This window comes from Phyllobates terribilis, unplaced genomic scaffold (genome assembly GCF_046119375.1).
Source record: "Phyllobates terribilis strain yellow unplaced genomic scaffold, ASM4611937v1 Scaffold_167__1_contigs__length_4167997, whole genome shotgun sequence".
Classification (NCBI taxonomy): Eukaryota; Metazoa; Chordata; class Amphibia; order Anura; family Dendrobatidae; genus Phyllobates; species Phyllobates terribilis.
The window spans coordinates 2,025,953-2,044,585 of record NW_027362927.1 but is presented as its reverse complement, the minus strand read 5'-3'; the positions used below and the strand labels follow the sequence as shown (position 1 = coordinate 2,044,585).

General features: G+C 42.6%; 1 protein-coding gene across 4 annotated transcripts in view; it reads left to right on the top strand.

Annotated features, from left to right (window-relative positions):
- Nucleotides 1-18,633, top strand: part of LOC141207923 (oocyte zinc finger protein XlCOF7.1-like) — a 456,010-nt gene that overhangs the window by 411,526 nt on the left and 25,851 nt on the right. The window contains exons 1-4 of one of the 4 annotated variants that reach the window (XM_073664490.1): nucleotides 9,419-9,782; nucleotides 9,866-9,963; nucleotides 10,162-10,252; nucleotides 13,317-13,423. The exons of 1 other annotated variant lie outside the window; for it this stretch is intronic. Coding sequence is in view for 2 of the 3 variants with exons in the window: in XM_073664492.1 (XP_073520593.1) it covers nucleotides 9,551-9,574; nucleotides 9,659-9,782 (148 nt within the window). In the remaining variant the exon portion in view is untranslated. Of the gene's footprint in view, nucleotides 1-9,407; nucleotides 9,783-9,865; nucleotides 9,964-10,161; nucleotides 10,253-13,316; nucleotides 13,424-18,633 lie in introns of those variants that run through there. 2 more of the 4 variants (XM_073664492.1, XM_073664493.1) reach the window with 2 other exon arrangements.

The window sequence follows — 18,633 nt, the reverse complement described above, 5'->3', positions numbered from 1 at the left end:
GCAAAGTCTTCAGCTAAGTTGATTGGAGAGGAGGATGTGCTGGGGGATGGAGGAGAGAATTGAAAGTGTTGAATAGCTGTTTAAGGTTGTGAGAAAGGGAAGCTATGACAGATGAGAAGTATGTTTGCTTCGTTGCAGTGAGTGTGGACTTGAAAGTATTGAGGGACTGTTTGATTGCGATGAAGTGCTCTTTGGAGTGGGATCTTTTCCATCTCCGCTCAGCAACTCTGGAAGCCCACCTCAGTTCTTTAGTCAGGCTAGTGTGCCAGGGTTGCCTTTTAATTTTGTGAGCTTTGGTATGTCTGAGAGGGGAAGCCGATTTGAGAGATGCAGATATAGTGGTGTTATATAAAGCGGCAGCATCTGCATTGTGTAAGGAACTTATGTTTGCAAGAGGGAGAAGAGACTCAGAAAGTGAATGTAGATCAAGGTGTTTAAGATTTCTGTGAGGGTGTGCAGGTTTGTGGAGTGGGGATTCTGCACCTGGAGAGGAGAGGGAAGAGAATGTAAGTAGGTTGTGGTCAGAAAGAAGGAGAGGTGAGTTAGAGAGGTTAGATAGGGAACGGAGGCGGGTGAAGATGAGGTACAAAGTGTGGACATCTTTGTGTGTGTCTTTGGAGGACCATTGAGCGAGGCCGAAAAAGGAAGTGAGATATAGACGCTTAGAGGCAGCTGAGAGGGAAGTGTCAATGGGGATGTTGAAGTCACCCATGATGATAGTGGGGATGTCAGCGGAAGGGAAATGATAAGGACGATTCCTTATCTTAGACTAACAGGATTTAAGCAAACAATTGTCTGGAGAGGAAGCTACAGTGTCGCCAAACTGGGACATGAGTTCTCCTACGAAGAACTGAAGATGAAATGCCACAGCAAGGAGCATGTAGCCCTCATTGAATGTACTTTGAGAGTACCAGTGAGGAGTCGTACAGATACACCTCAGCCAGTGAGGTACCATATTTTTCGCACTATAAAACACACCGGACCATAGGACGCACCTATAGAAAGGGAAAATAGAAAAAAAAATTAAGCAAAAAATGTGGTCATGATGCACCGTTAAGGGAGATGGGGTCTGCTGCTGACACTGTTATAGGGGTAATGTCCCCCAATTCTGTTCATAACCCCCATCCTGGTATATATGGCCCCCTCCTTCCTGTTATACATGGCCCTCATCCCCCCTCCTGCTATGCATGGCAACCCTCCATCCTGGTATGCATTGCACCCCAATCCCCCATCCTGCACGGAACCCCAACAATCCCCATCCTGGTATGCATGGCACCCCTCATCCCCACCCTGGCATGCATGGCACCCCTCATCCCCACCCTGGCATGCATGGCACCCCTCATCCCCACCCTGGCATGCATGGCACCCCTCATCCCCACCCTGGCATGCATGGCACCCCTCATCCCCATCCTGGCATGCATGGCACCCTTCATCCCCATCCTGGCATGCATGGCACCCCTCATCCCCGTCCTGGCATGCATGGCACCCCTCTTCCCCATCCTGACATGCATGGCACCCCTCTTCCCCATCCTGACATGCATGGCACCCCTCTTCCCCATCCTGGCATGCATGGCACCCTTCTTCCCCATCCTGGCATGCATGGCACCCCTCTTCCCCATCCTGGCATGCATGGCACCCCTCTTCCCCATGCTGGCATGCATGGCACCCCTCTTCCCCATCCTGGTATGCATGGCACCCCTCTTCCCCATCCTTGTATGCATGGCACCCCTTATCCCTCTTCCTGTTATGCATGGCCCCTCTAATCCCTCATCCTGATATGCATGTCTCACCTCATCCTGGTATGCACGGCACCCCAATCCCCCATCCTGGTATGCACGGCACCCCAATCCCCCATCCTGGTATGCACGGCACCCCAATCCCCCATCCTGGTATGCACGGCACCCCAATCCCCCATCCTGGTATGCACGGCACCCCAATCCCCCATCCTGGTATGCACGGCACCCCAATCCCCCATCCTGGTATGCACGGCATCCCAATCCCCCATCCTGGTATGCACGGCATCCCAATCCCCCATCCTGGTATGCACGGCATCCCAATCCCCCATCCTGGTATGCACGGCATCCCAATCCCCCATCCTGGTATGCACGGCATCCCAATCCCCCATCCTGGTATGCACGGCATCCCAATCCCCCATCCTGGTATGCACGGCATCCCAATCCCCATCCTGATATGCACGGCATCCCAATCCCCATCCTGATATGCAATGCATGGCACCCCCCATCCCCATCCTGGTAGGCATGGCACTCCTCATGCCCATCCTGGTATGCATGGCACCCCTCCATCTTGGTATGCATGGTACCCCTCCATCCTGGTATGCATTGCACCCCAATCCCTATCCCCATCCTGGTATGCATGACTCCCCTCATTCCCATCCTGGTATGCATGGCTTCCCAATCCCCATCCTGGTATGCCCTTACACGGGGAAACGAGCTGCCGGAATAGTCGCTGCTCCCCACGCTGGGGCTATTGACGTGACTATTCACTCTCCTTAATAGCAATCACAGTGTAACCGCAGCGCGGCTCCTTCAGCGGTTCGATCATCACACGTGCCATTAAAGAGCATGAATATTCTCTACTCCCCACGCCTATGGGAGCGGCGAGTAGTGAATATTCATGCTCTTTAATAGTGGGCACACGTGACCGCCGAGCCGCAGCAGTAGCCGTGCAGCAGGCAACACTGTGAGCGCTATTAAGGCTATTAATTGGGCGTGGGGAGCGGCAGATATTCATTTTCTTTAGCAGCGGGGACAGTGTAGTCTGCAGTGGGTGGCTCCTGCCTCCTGTGCCCCGCTACGCTGCTGCCTCCTGTGCCCCGCTACGCTGCTGCTCCCCCCACAGACCCCACCAGCCACTGTGTGTGTGTGTGTGTGTGTGTGTGTGTGTGTGTGTGTGTGTGTGTATGTGTGTGTGTGTATATATATATATATAATATATATATATATATATATATATATATATATATTGGTACAGACCAAAAGTTTGAAAGTCTGGACACACCCCATGTAAAGATTTTTCTGTGTTTTCATGACTATGAAAATTGTACATTCACACTGAAGTTATCAAAACTATGAATTAACACATGTGGAATTATATACTTAACAAAAAAGTGTGAAACAACTGAAAATATGTCTTATATTCTAGGTTCTTCAAAGTAGCCACCTTTTGCTTTGATGACTGCTTTTCACACTCTTGGCATTCTCTTGATGAGCTTCAAGAGGTAGTCACCGGAAATGGTCTTCCAACAATCTTGAAGGAGCTCCCAGACATGCTTAGCACTTGTTGGCCCTTTTGCCTTCACTCTGCGGTCCAGCTCACCCCAAACCATCTCAATTGGGTTCAGGTGTGGTGACTGTGGAGGCCAGGTCATCTGGCGTAGCACCCCATCACTCTCCTACTTGGTCAAATAGCCCTTACACAGCCTGGAGGTGTGTTTGGGGTCATTGTCCTGTTGAAAAATAAACAATGGTCCAACTAAACGCAAACCGGATGGAATAGCATGCCGCTGCAAGATGCTATGGTAGCCATGCTGGTTCAGTATGCCTTCAATTTTGAATAAATCCCCAACAGTGTCACCAGCAAAGCACCCCCACACCATCACACCTCCTCCTCCATGCTTTACGGTGGGAACCAGGCATGTAGAGTCCATCTGTTCACCTTTTCTGCGTCGCACAAAGACACGGTGGTTGGAACCAAAGATCTCAAATTTGGACTCATCAGACGAAAGCACAGATTTCCACTGGTCTAATGTCCATTCCTTGTGTTCTTTAGCCCAAACAAGTCTCTTCTGCTTGTTGCCTGTCCTTAGCAGTGGTTTCCTAGCAGCTATTTTACCATGAAGGCCTGCTGCACAAAGTCTCCTCTTAACAGTTGTTGAAGAGATGTGTCTGCTGCTAGAACTCTGTGTGGCTTTGACCTGGTCTCTAATCTGAGCTGCTGTTAACCTGCGATTTTTGAGGCTGGTGACTTGGATAAACTTATCCTCAGAAGCAGAGGTGACTCTTGGTCTTCCTTTTCTGGAGCTGTGCTCATGTGAGCCAGTTTCTTTGTAGCGCTTGATGGTTTTTGCAACTGCACTTGGGGACACTTTCAAAGTTTGCCCAATTTTTCGGAATGACTGACCTTCATTTCTTAAAGTAATGATGGCCACTCATTTTTCTTTACTTAGCTGCTTTTTTCTTGCCATAATACAAATTCTAACAGTCTATTCAGTAGGACTATCAGCTGTGTATCCACCAGACTTCTGCACAACACAGCTGATGGTCCCAGACCCATTTATAAGGCAAGAAATCCCACTTATTAAACCTGACAGGGCACACCTGTGAAGTGAAAACCATTTCCGGTGACTACCTCTTGAAGCTCATCAAGAGAATGCCAAGAATGTGCAAAGCAGTCATCAAAGCAAAAGGTGACTACTTTGAAGAACCTAGAATATAAGACATATTTTCAGTTGTTTCACACTTTTTTGTTAAGTATATAATTCCACATGTGGTAATTCACAGTTTTGATGCCTTCAGTGTGAATGTACAATTTTCATAGTCATGAAAATACAGAAAAATCTTTAAATGAGAAGGTGTGTCCAAACTTTTGGTCTGTACTGTGTGTAATATATATATATATATATATATATATATATATATATATTCACTCACTCACTCACTCACTCACTCACACACACACACTGGGCCATTTATGGATACACCTAAATTAAATGGGAATGGTTGGTGATATCAACTTCCTGTTTGTGGCACACTAGTATATGGGAGAGGGAAAACTTTTCCAGATGGGTGGTGACCATGGCGGCCATTTTGAAGTCGACCATTTTGGATCCAACTTTATTTTTTTCAATCGGAAGAGGGTCATGTGACACATCAGACTTATTCAGAATTTCATAAGAAAAACAATGGTGTGCTTGGTTTTAACGTAACTTTATTATTATAACTTATAAAATGTGTTCAAAGTGCTGCCCATTGTGTTGGACTGTCAATGCAACCCTCTTCTCCCTCTCTTGACACACTGATAGCAACACCACAGAAGAAATGCTAGCACAGGCTTCCAGTATCCGTTGTATCAGATGCTGCACATCTCGTATCTTCACAGCATAGACAATTGCCTTTATATGACCCCAAAGATAAAAGTCTAAGGGGGTCAGATCGCGAGACCTTGGTGGCCATTCAACTGGCCTACGACAGCCAATCCTATTTCCAGGAAACTGTTCATGTAGGAATACTCGAACCTGACACCCATAATGTGGTGTTGCACCATCTTGTTGGAAAAACTCAGGGAACGTGCCATCTTCAGTGCATAAAGAGGGCAACACATCATCATGTAGCAATTTCAGATATCCAGTGGCATTGAGGTTTCCACTGATGAAGAATGGCCCCACTAACTTTGTACCCCATATACCACACCATACCATCAAGATACGAGATGTGCAGCATCTGAAACAACGGATACTGGAAGCCTGTGCTAGCATTTCTTCTGTGGTGTTGCGATCAGTGGAAGAGGGTTGCATTGACAATCCAACACAATGGGCAGCACTTTGAACACATTTTATAAGTGGTCATAAACTTGTAAAAAACTCATGAAAGAATAAAGTTACATTAAAACCAAGCTCACCATTGTTTTTCTTATGAAATTCTCAATAAGTTTGTTGTGTCACATGACCCTCTTCCCATTAAAAAAAATAAAGTTGGATCCAAAATGACTGACTTCAAAATGGCCGCCATGGTCACCACCCATCTGGAAAAGTTCCCCCCCCCCCTCCCATATACTAATGTGCCACAAACAGGAAGTTGATATCACCAACCGTTCCCATTTAATTCAAGTGTATCCATATAAATGGCCCACCCTGTATATATTGCGTCTTATAAACGGTACTCGCAAATCAACTGGGAGCTGAGGTTACCCGTATGGTCCCCACAGGGGATGTTTGGCCTACTTATAATGATTTGCTGGACTGTTGTAGCTTATAACAAAAGTTAAGTACCGACACGTGTAACCGGTTCTTGACTCTGCATAATACAGAAGAAGCATACATGAAGTGTTGTGCCTGCTATCTGATGTATATCAAGTTCTTGTAAAGTAAAGTTTATTTTTGGACTTTGGTCTCCCTCATTCATCTCCATACCATCTGGTCTCCGTTATGTATATATGGTTATATTTATGTTTTATATTTGGAGCTGTGATTTCAGTCTACTCCACTGTGTGTAGGATGTCTATAGGATAATAGAGTATAGTAAAGTTGTTATGGACGTGACTCAACCAATATTGTGCAGTGAGTCTGTTGTTCCTACAGTGACGGATGTTTCTTGTTGCTAAAACTGATCTATTTTTTTTCATGTTAAACTTTTTTTTAAAACTTTTTTTAACCCCTTAAGCCCCGGAGCATTTTTCGTTTTTGCATTTTCGTTTTTGCTCCCCTTGTTCCCAGAGCCATAGCGTTTTTATTTTTTGGTCAATATGGCCATGTGAGGGCTTATTTTTCGCGGGACGAGTTGTACTTTTCAACGCCATTACTAGTTTTATCATATTCTGTACGGGAAAACGGGAAAAAAATTCCAAGTGCGGTAAAATTGCAAAAAAAGTGCAATACCACAGTTGTTTTTTATTTATTTTTTTTACCATGTTCACTGAATGCTAAAACTGACCTGCTCTTCTTATTCTACAGGTCATTACGAGTTCATAGACACCAAACATGTATAGGTTCTTTTATATTTAAGTGGTGAAAAAAAATTCCAAAATTTGGTAAAAAAAAAAATTAAAAAATAGCGCCATTTTCTAAGACCCGTAGCGTCTCCATTTTTCGGGATCTGGGGCTGGTTGAGGGCTTATTTTTTGCGTGCCGGGCTGACGTTTTTATTGATACCATTTTGGGGTAGATCCGATGTTTTGATCGCCCGTTATTGCATTTTATTGCAATTTTGCAGCGACCAAAAAACGTAATTCTGGCGTTTAGAGTTTTTTTCTCGTTACGCCGTTTACCGATCGGAATAATTCTTTTTTTATATTGATAGATCGGGCGATTCTGAACGCGGCGATACCAAATATGTGTATGTGGTTTTTTTTTTTATATATTTTATTTTGAATGGGGCGAAAGGGGGGTGATTTAAACTTTTATATTTTTTTATTTTTTTTTATATTTTTAAAAACTTTTTTTTTTTACTTTTTACATGCTTCTGTAGTCTCCATAGGAGACTAGAAGCAGCAACTATCCGATCGCCTCTGCTACATACAGGGGACGAGCAGGTCCCCTGCATGCAGCAGAAATGGTCCTGTGCTATGAGCGCCGACCACTAGGTGGCGCTCATAGCGACAAGATCATGACAACCACAGGCGTCTGCTGCAGACCCTGGGTTGTCATGCACGCCCATCGGCGACCCGCGATCACGTGACGGGGTCGCCGGTGGGCGGGGCTTATGACGCGCTATCCGGAAGCGCGCGTTAAATGCTGCTGTCGGAGATTGACAGCAGCATTTAACTGGTTAACAGCCGCGGGTGGATCGCGATTCCACCCGCGGCTGTTGCGGGCACATGTCAGCTGTAAGAATCAGCTGACATGTGCTCGGTTCAGTGAGGGCTCAGCGCCGGAGCCCTCACTGAACCGGCGGTACGCAAATATGCGTACTAATACGTCCCCGGTAAGTAAGGGGTTAAACAACACTGATTAGTGCGATCATACAACATACAAGCCTCTGATCGCTCCGGTGATGCACTGTACTACTGTAGTGTCGTGTATCATCACTGCCTGTCACTGTAATACTAATGGCCCCATACACATGAGATAAGTGTTGGCTGAATGGTCATTTTGCAGATGGCTATCTCTCCCGACTCTACGATACACACAAATATTCCAGCTTTCCTGTGGTCTGTATGAGAGAGTCACCCCCAGACTCCTGTAGTGGAGGATTATCTACAGGAAGAACAAACGGATTAGCCTCTGGAATTCAGGATGCCAGATCCTTCTTTGCCCTGACATCATCTGACAGAAGGTCCCCAAATACATTATATAGTCGACCAAACCCCCCAAAATCAGTGCTTTCATCAACTTTAGTCTGATGTGTATGGGGGCGTTAAAAGTTTATTGGACGCTGCCTCTGGCCCGGCCTAATAGACTTTTGTACATTACAGGCCCAGGCACCATTATTAGGCATTTATGTATCGTAACTAGGCAGCCCCATATTATCAAGACCTTGGGGGAGGAGGGACATTCAGCAAAACTCTACCAAACCTTAGATGCCATGTTTGTTTTTGTCAGCAGCAAGTGGGTAAACTGCCAGGGTTTTTGTTGCAGCCGCACCTATGATATCCCTGCGGTGTACATCTATGTTCTGATGCCCAAAAGAGGTTTTTTGTTTTTCTTAAATGTTTAACGTATTAAAAAATAAGAAAATTTCTTTTTGCATGTTTTTTTCTTTTTACAAGAATTGTTGGTACCAATTTTCTTTTGAAACATTTTAATACCTGCTTTTTTTCTGGTGTTTTTCTTGCAATATAGGAAAGCCTAAGGCCAGAAATAAACTCCATAAAACACTATACATGGAGACTTTGGTATCTAATAATTTCTGTCCGAGGTGTTTGAGAAAATAAAAAAGGTTTTCTAAATGCCTCTAACTTCTATGTGTGAATGAGACATAAGATCTAACGAGATAGAAGATTACAGTCCGGGGAAGACGGGAAACATTCATATAGACGGTTGGTGGAGATGTAGTCAGTGATGGACTCTGGCCAAATATGTTTATAGAGCCGTAGTAGAAGATGAAGATGTCGTCCTCATCATGAAGTAATTATTTCTCATGTCACGTGTAAACAATATCTCCTGCAGTATTGCTAATGCCGATTCCAGTGTTGGTAAATGAGATGAGAATTAGCAATAAGGAAGATGAGTCTATGAGAAAGGTATTCAGCTGCAGACTCCGAGGAAGAAACTGCTTGTTGTCTGTGGTCTAAAATATATAGGTTTTATTACTAGATGTAAAGAAGAAAACTACTGTAAAATAATAAATCTCCTCATATGTTTCCCTTATTATCTCCAGTAATAGTATTATTACACAGGATTTTTATGATGTTACATCGTCTCATCATCTTCTCATTCAGGTCTCTACAATATCGGATCCTCTCAGCGAAGATCTTTTATAGAAGAGAATTTTCCTGATTTTACCCATCAAAGATGGATATGGACAGAGACAAGATGGCGGAGAGGATATTACACCTCACCCTAGAGATCCTCTTCCAGCTTACTGGAGAGGTGAGAGATTCTGATGATGTCACATTACATCATTCTTATCTATGGGAATAACAGATGGACAGAACTGGAGAGGTGAGGACTCTGGAAATGTCTGTAGTGAGATTTATTAATGTGTCTCTCCATAACCAGGATTACATAGTAGTGAAGAAGACCTCTAGTGAGCACTGTCAGGACCCTATGTCTGAGAAATGGGGAAGATCCCTGAGCCCAATCACGGGGCCTCCACCTCACCCCCTGATACATGAGGACATCAATGACCAGAAGATCCTATAACTCACCTACAAGATGATTGAGCTGCTGACTGGAGAGGTGACACTGCTGGGAATGCTGGGATATTATACAGTAACGCTATGAAGGGATCGGGGGGGGTGACAATTTCATTGTATGTGTCAGGTTCCTATAAGGTTTCAGGATGTCTCCATCTATTTCTCCATGGAGGAGTGGGAGTATTTAGAAGGACACAAAGATCTGTACAAGGACGTCATGATGGAGGTTCCCCAGCCCCTCACATCACCAGGTAATAGACAGGACTAAATACACACGGCCTATAATTATCTGTATGTAAAGAATGAATTCAGTCCCTGTATGTGTTTCCTCCAGATCTATCCAGTAAGAGGACAACACCAGAGAGATGTCCCCGTCCTCTTCTTCCATAGGACTGTAAACAAGAAGATCCCAATGTTCCTCAAGAACATCAGGTAGATGGAGAGAAGGTGTCATGAGATCTCCCCTATGATGTGTAGACGGCTGTGAAGGTCTTGTGTTCAGTCTTGTTTTATCCACCAGTATTATATGTTTTATACTTGTGTAATGAGAACGGTGGAGATGGCAGGATTAGAGCTGATCATAGATGTGACTTCTCCACCTGTCTGTGACTTTTACAATATTTGTTTCAGGGTGAAGATCTGACCCATATTAATACTACAGAGACATATGTGAGGGGTGATGAGTGGTGTAAAGAGGAGATTCCTACATATGACTACCCAGGTGAGTAGTAATCACTGAATACAGAGAAGTCACAGATTCTTCTCAGTCACCTGCTGTGGCTGCTTTATTGGTAGTGTAGTCCGGCCGTATCACAATCGTGTGATCACCATTTTGCCGCTGGAGCATAACATTCGCCTCCATCTGAAAATGTTCAAATGACTTTGTGAATTGGGAAAGACCTTTTCTATAGAACTTACAACCTGGAGGATCCACCTCCCCCCTGGGATTAGAAGACGCTGACCGTTACCTGCCCAGGTCTGTAAACTATAAAGCCAAATGACGGCGTACGAAGAATGTGCTGACAAGTTAGAAAATCACTTGAAGTTAAATATTATGATGGGCCTGTAAGAGAAAGCGGAGGGTAATGATGCAATAACAGCAGAGTTTCCTTTTATCTAAACTTTAAACTTTATTTTAAATCTAACTTCAAACAGGATTGTGATAAACTAAACAGAAAACATTACACGTCAGCCATGATATATCTCTAAGCTGTGCGTGGCTGATGGCTGTAATATACATTTATTCACGCCTGCAGGAGATGTGTTGGCTCGAGCCCTGGTTTCATGGATTCACTCCATGTCATAAATTCCATTATGTTTTCGATCCTAAGGAATTCAGATTACTGCACAATCTCTCCTGAAATGGGGGCACTAATACTTTCTCTAATCTCAAGTTTAGTGTTGGAGCTCTCCCCCCAAACATACGTTGTTGGGGATCTAACATAGAATAAAAAATATAATTTTTTTTTACAGGTTGTGGTTGGATCAGGCTGCCTCACTTATGTGAGACTCTTAACACCCTGGTAGTCTTTGAAAAAAGATCTCCATTGCTTTTTCAAAATGTCCGAGATCTAAATTTAAGACGCCTCATCTCTGCACTATTATAAAAAGTTCTCTTTGAACGTCTAATATTTCTTCTTGAAACTCATCTGACAGAAAATATTGTCCCTTATGATAGTTTAGATTCCCAAGAGCCACCGAGCACCATACTCCAATTACCCCCGAGAGGTTTCACCACTAGTTACTCATTTATTACTGATGGAGACTGCTGAGTTTGATCATTTCAGTAGATGTGTTATTGTCTATACTCACAGTTTTTGACTACAGTAGTTGGTGTCCAAAATACTCTGATTTAACCACTTCCCACAGACAGTTTTTTGTTGTTAATCAGGTCCCATTTTTCTAATCTAACGTGTCACTTTATATGGTGATAACTTTGGAATTCTTCACAAAGGATAATAGGAAACAAATGGACCTTACAAATTATTTTCCAACTTCTCTTGAATCCGACAATACCATGTATACGGTTGTACATTACTGTCTTGGCACATGGCAGGTTAAGAAGGGAAGGAGCGCCATTTAGCTATTTGAATGCAGATCTTGCTGGGATAGTGTGCAGACACAATGTATTGGGGAAACTGTTCATGGTCACCTGGCATCTAAAAAGATGGCTACCATGAACAGGCTTGGCGCTATCTACTCCATTTTCTAGATCCCAGGGATTGTCTTGCTCATCACTTATTTAACCCCTCTACATGGATCTGGACTTGCACAGAGACCCCTAGGCTTCGGCCACGGTGTTATCTGCTGTTCTGTGGTGTGAGATGGCAAGAAGAATAGTCAGGTAGTTGGATCAGAACCAGGAGAGCAGAGAAAATACAAAATCAGAAGACACAAGAGTAGTCAGTAAACGGGCCGGGGTCACAACAGGAAACAAATACACAAGCCGGGAGCTGAGGACAGAGGACTGACCCAGAGGAGAACAAGGCTGTATCTGGCAGCTTCCGACAATATGCTTCCAGCTTTAGTAGGGTGTGGTGCTTTCCTGTTGGCTGAAGTAGGGCGCAGATTACTTCAGCGGGACAGCACACCCACCCATACTGCCAGACAGGATGGTACTACTGGTCACAGGCACTCGAATCCTAATGGCTGGATAGAGCCTGCGCCGCCCAGAGCTTCTGGTTCTGACGTCTCCTCCATCACCAGCGCCGCCTGCAGGATGAATAAGGCGGCTTCTGGCGAGAGAAGCAGACGTCGCAGCAGCAGATCCCAGAGGAGATGGGACCCACCATTTACAGAAGCCCTAATGTGACCAAATTGCAGAAAACCAGAGCAGTAGAAATTGCCATAAAGTGACTCCATTTAGGAAATTATAACCCTTAGTGATATAATCTATAGGAGTAGTGACTATTTTGATTCCACAGGCACTTTCCGGAAATTAGCACGCAGTGGATGTTGAAGATTGAAAATTACAAATATCTCATTTTATTACCCAACACATAGTGCCCAGATTGTGCTCCAGGAGACACACACCGTAAATTAAGTGAGTTCCTCTCACTATAGTAATGCCAAATACATGGAGGCTAAATGTTGTTTGGGCACAGAAGCGAGGGGGGGATTTGACTTTGGGAGAGCGGATTTTGCTGGATTGGTTTATGGAAGCCATGTTGATTCTAAAGAGCCTTTGAGAATTTAATAATGTGGAATCTTCTGTTTGACTTGAGTGGGGACTTGTTTTTTTGTGAGATGAGTAGAAGTTTTTATTGGTATTATTTTTCCCTACATAACATTTTTTGATGGCTTCTTATTCCATATTTTGGAGGCAGAATGAACAGTTGGACACCACGCTCTACTGGTTCATCCTATGAGGTTTTCTATTAGACTGTGAACTGTCATTCTGTCAATAACTTGCCATTTCTACAGACATTTCAAGTACAATTAACACAAGAATCCCATAGAAAAATAAAAAAAGATTGCATACCACTTCTAAATCAATCTAAAGAAACATATCCCTGGGCTACATGCTAATCCAGGAAAATGAAGAGATATCTATTTTATTAGGCACAAATCTAAAAAATATAGGAATATTTAAAATCCTCCATTTTTTTAGATTTGTGTCTAATAAAATAGATTTTTAAACTTGAGCATATATCTCTTCATTTCCCTGGATTAGCATGTAGCCCAGGGATCTGATTGTTTAGACATTTTAAGAAGAAATGTTAAAAAATATAAATTTCAAGGATATTTTATTCAAAATTAATAATTTTTGTTTTTTTTCTTGGCAGATGACTGTACCAGGAGATCAGAGGGACAGGAGATTTTTAAATGTGATGATCTTGAGATCCCACAGGATACAATTGAAGTGAATGCCATTACTCCTTCTATGAAACAGGTCCTATCTTCTGATTCATTACTGACTACTAAGGAAAATCAAAATAAAATAAGCATTACAAAACAAACTGCTCCTAAAGCAAAGAAGTCATTTTCACATTCAGAAAATGGAAATAGTTTTACCCTCGAGAAGTCTATTCTTAAACATCAAAAAATACACACAATGTATAATAGATTTTTTTATTCCAAATATGGAAAATGTTTTAACCAGAAATCAGTTTTTGTTAATCACCAGAGAAGTCACACAGGCGAGAAGCCTTTTTCATGTTCAGAATGTGGGAAATTTTGTAACCAGAAATCAGATCTTATTCGTCACCAGAGAACTCACACAGGGGAGAAGCCTTTTTCATGTTTAGAATGTGGGAAATGTTTTAATCGTAAAATGATTCTTGATAGTCACAAGAGAACCCACACAGCGGAGAAGCCTTTTTCGTGATCTTTTTTTTTTTAATCCAATACACTTTTGAGATTTTTTTCACTATTTTTTTTTTTACAAAACAAGAAACCAGTACACACAATAATCAAATAACATACCATAGGAATCACATATATGCATCTCTCCTATATATCCTTTCAGCTTGCCCATTACCATCGGATAACTTGCAGTTACTATAGCTTACAATTAACATTCCACATAATATTGTAATAAACATTATAATCCTATACACATATAGGTGTGCTATATTGCCCATACCACATGTATATTGGAATTCCTTAACATTACAATGAAACATTAGACCTCGCCAATACCACGTTCCCCCATATGTCAAATTGTCTCTCCAACAATAATCCTCTTGATGGCATTCCAGGGGTATCCAACCATAAACCCCATATTTTCTCAAATGTATTCATTGAGTTTTGTTTTTTATATACCCCTTTTTCTAATCTGATAATGTTATTTATCCTATTTTTGCGTTCACTAATTTCTGGAGGTAAGGGGTTAATCCATTTGGATGCAATATGTTTCCTAGCTTGAAATAAAATATGTGAAATCCCTATTGACATTGGGTTAAATTCCATATCATCTTCTAATATACCTAATAGGCATTTTTTGGGTCTGGTTGAATATCTATTTTATACACCCTCTTTATAATAGACAGAACTCCTTTCCAGTATTTACCTAACTCCCGGCATTCCCATAGCGGATGTAATAGGCCCGCAGCATCCATGTTACATCCTGGACATTCAGCGGCAGTCCGGTATCCTATGTTACATAGGAATCTAGGCGTCTTATATTTCCTATGTATTAATATGATCTGGGGAAATCTCTGCGCCTCATGTAAAGATAATTGGGGTACCAGTTCTAATACCACTCTCCATTGATCCTCAGAAATTGGACCTTTATCTCCATTTTTGTCTAGCTGGAGGACATTTTTTTAAATAATTATCAAGAAGGACTCAGTAAATATCAGAAATACGACCCTTAGGATTTCCCTTCTCTAATACCAACTTAACAAAAGTATTATTTTCTATCCAAAAGGGCGTCCATCTTGATTGTGCATTAAATGAATGCCGAAACTGTAGAGATTTATAGAATTGTTTATTTGCAACCCAAATTCCTCCTTTAATTGATCAAAGCACTTAAGTTTCCCTTCAGACAATATGTTTTATATCGTATATATTCCTTTATCCACCCAACTGTGAAATCCCTCTAATTTATAGACCTCTGCATATTTATTATTAAACCATATAGGTGTAGATTCATTGCAGTCTCCTATTTCCATTATATCTTTACCCCTATCCCAGACCTTGTAGAGTAGAGCAAGTGTAGGGTATAGTGATTTCTTGTGCGTGAGGTCATTCAGTTCCACTATAAGAATAGGAATATTCCACGGTGTCCTGAGGTAATTAACCCCTTAATACTATTTGGGTTTGCAGCGCTTTGCCACCCTCCCTAATGTTGCAATATAATATATTAGTGCATTAGGAATCGCCCATCCACCAGGTTCCTCGTCACTTTGTAGATATTCACATTTTATCCTAGATGATTTTTTTTCCATATAAGAGAATGAAACTTGCTATGAATTTTCTGAAAATGGGAATTATGGATCCAAATAGGGGCACTATGCAGAATGTATAAGAGTTGGGGCATCAATATGATTTTTAATAAGTTCCCTCTTCCTACAGCCAATAATGGTAATCTCCACCGCGCATCGATTTTCTTTTTATACTTTTCCAGAAGAAGATATAGATTCAGTGCAATGTAATCCGGAGATCTTTTTGTTATACTTATACCAAGGTATTAGAATTTCTCAACCGTTTGTATTCGTGTAGGTTCTAATATGCTGGAATTAGGGATATCATCAAATGGTAGAATAACCGACTTATCCCGATTAATGGACAGTCCTGACCATTCACCAAACTCTCCAATAATGTTCAGAATAGGATCAGTAGACGTCTGGATATCACCTACAGTAGAAACCAGAACTTTACATACATTATATAAAAGATACATCTGCATGATTTTCTCAGTATCTGACATGAAATCAGAATAAACCTTTCCCTCTTTAGGTCCATTAGGATTACCATCATTTATAATATTTGCCAAATGCCAGAATAATGAGAGAGAGAGAATGTTTTAAGGCGCTACACATCTTTATAGGCTTTTCACTTCCAGTATTCCTATGTCAGGGGTGATGTGCAGACGTGGGGCTCTGTCACCGCTGTAGATGTGGAGTGCAGTGATTGTGCTGCTTTCCTCAGATGACCAGACACAGCTGTTATTCCCAATGTTAGGATGAATGGCAGAGGTCAGTGCAGGGGCAGATACTGACAGCCAATGAGTTTGCAGAGGGCGGTGCTGGGGCCGATACTGACAGCCAATGAGTGTGCAGAGGGCGGTGCTGGACACTGAGGCCAGCTCTGGCTGTGAGGTTAGATAACACAGCACAGGGAGCTATCAAGTTTGATAGAGGCGCAGGTAAACAAACTGGGTGCAGGGAATAAAGCTGTAGTGTCAGTGTGTTAATATACTGCGTTACTGCAGTCTTCTCCTGTATCCAGAGCCGTTCTTCTCTTATCAGTTACCTGATGTTAAATATACTTATTTTGTATATTTATTTATATATAGGACTGTTTACCAGATGCGACTGTTCAAAGAATATATCACGATATTCTAATAAAAAAAGTAGCGGTTTATTCTTGGATTGTCCATTAAAAAGAATAATTGCAGCAGTTACATAAAATAGGGGAAATAGTTACAAAGTGATTGATTCATGAGTGTCCATCTTTCAATGGTATTTCGTGTCTTTGTCAAGCACATGTCCCGATGGACCTGCGTCTGGGCCTACATCGTCAGCTGGTTTCCTCAACACGTAGATCCTCCGTCTGATGTAGTGTGAAGTAACAAAAGAGAGAGCGCCCCCTGCCTGTGTCTCACATGGGTTATATAGGCCCCTCATAGCATCTGTTATCTATATATGGCATTTGTTAGAACTCTCCTGTTAGGTTTTTTCTAGTTTGCTGGTCACATGACCATTTTTGCCTATTTAATCCGGCTCCTCCCTCCTGGCCTTGCTGGACTTCATTGTATTTACTACTCTTGAGCTAGCTTGGTGCTTTGTTTCCGTTCTCTGTTAGTTTTGCTAGGTCTTCGGACCTCTATGTTCTTTGTTGTGTGTTTGTCTTTGACTGCTACTATTTCTGCTAGGAGGTGTCCAACTTTATCCCAGTCCCTAGTTCTTGTAGGGATCCCTCCCTTGCATCTATAGGTCTTCGTACAGTCTAGCCGAGGACTTTAGCGGGTCTGATCGCAGGATCAGGTTCCCCGTTACATCGTAGGGATCTAGTTTAGTTCTCTTGTAGGGACAGATCTCCTGTCTTTCCTTAGTGCTTGTAGCAGATCATAACAGTAAGTCCAGCCCAAAAAATTTCTCTAAGGAAAGACCTCCAGTTTCCATCATGGTCTCGGTTCAAGATTTGGCTCAACGCTTGCAGGGACTCTCTCTGGAGGTGGCCGAGCTCCAACAACACGTGAGTAGCTGTTCTGGAGCACATTTGGTACAGCCAAAGGTACGTCTGCCTGATCTATTTTTTGGTGAACAACAAGATTTTTTTTCTTTTAAAAATGCTTGTTTATTGTATTTTCGTTTAAGACCCGGATCCTCTGGTGATGAATCACAGCGCATAGGGTTCATAATGTCACTTTTGCGCAAGGATCCTCAGGGATGGGCTTTTTCTCTCCAACCTAGTGATCCGTGCTTTAGATCAGCGGATAGTTTTTTTTTCTGCTCTGGGTTTGTTGTACGATGATCCTGATCGTGTCTCATCTGCTGAGTCTGAATTGAGACGTTTGAGGCAGGGATCAGGTAATGTGGAAAAGTATTGTTCTCACTTCCGTCGGTGGTCTGCCCAGGTGGGGTGGAACGATTCAGCTTTGAAAAGCTTGTTTCTTGCAGGGCTAGGTGAAAGGGTTAAGGATTTGCTGATTGCTTATCCCACACCTGGAAACTTGCAGGAGGCAATGCAATTAGCTATACGGGTGGACAGGAGACTGCGTGCAAGGGTTAATGAGAGCAAATCCTCTGCTATGTCAGCTCCGAGTCCTGAGAGGGTCTGTGCTGACAAAGGAGAGCCGATGGAGATTGGGGCGATGACACCCCGCTCTCAGGAAAAAGACCGCAGGCTTTCTGAAGGTTTGTGCTTCTATTGCGGAAATTCTGGTCATTTTATTAAGAACTGTGTGCTTCGTATGAACAAAGAAAAAAAAATGGTCAGTTATGCACGTATAGCCTGTTTAAATACAAAGGGAGTATTCCTATCTGCTACTACCGCTGCTCAGGAAGAATTAATTGAATTTCGGGTATTTGTGGATTGTGGTTCTACTCTGAATGTGATTGATGGGGGATTCTTGGAAAAACTTACATTAAAACCTAAACCTTTGTCATCCCGTATTGCTGTGGTTTCTGTTGATGGCTCTCCCTTGAAGAGTGTTACTCACAAGGTCTGTGAATTTCCCCTCACTATTAATGGTGTTCATCAAGAGAATTTGGATTTGGTAGTATTGAATAATTTGCCTTCTCCAGTAATATTGGGTTTGCCCTGGTTAAAATTGCATAATCCTGTACTGGATTGGTCTACCAATGAAATTAAGTCCTGGAGCCCTAAATGTTATGACAAGTGTTGTAACGGACGTATTGCTGCGGGGTTGCTTTGCCCTCTGGAGGTTCCTAGTGCACCTTGGACACATCTGGATATGGACTTTATTACTGA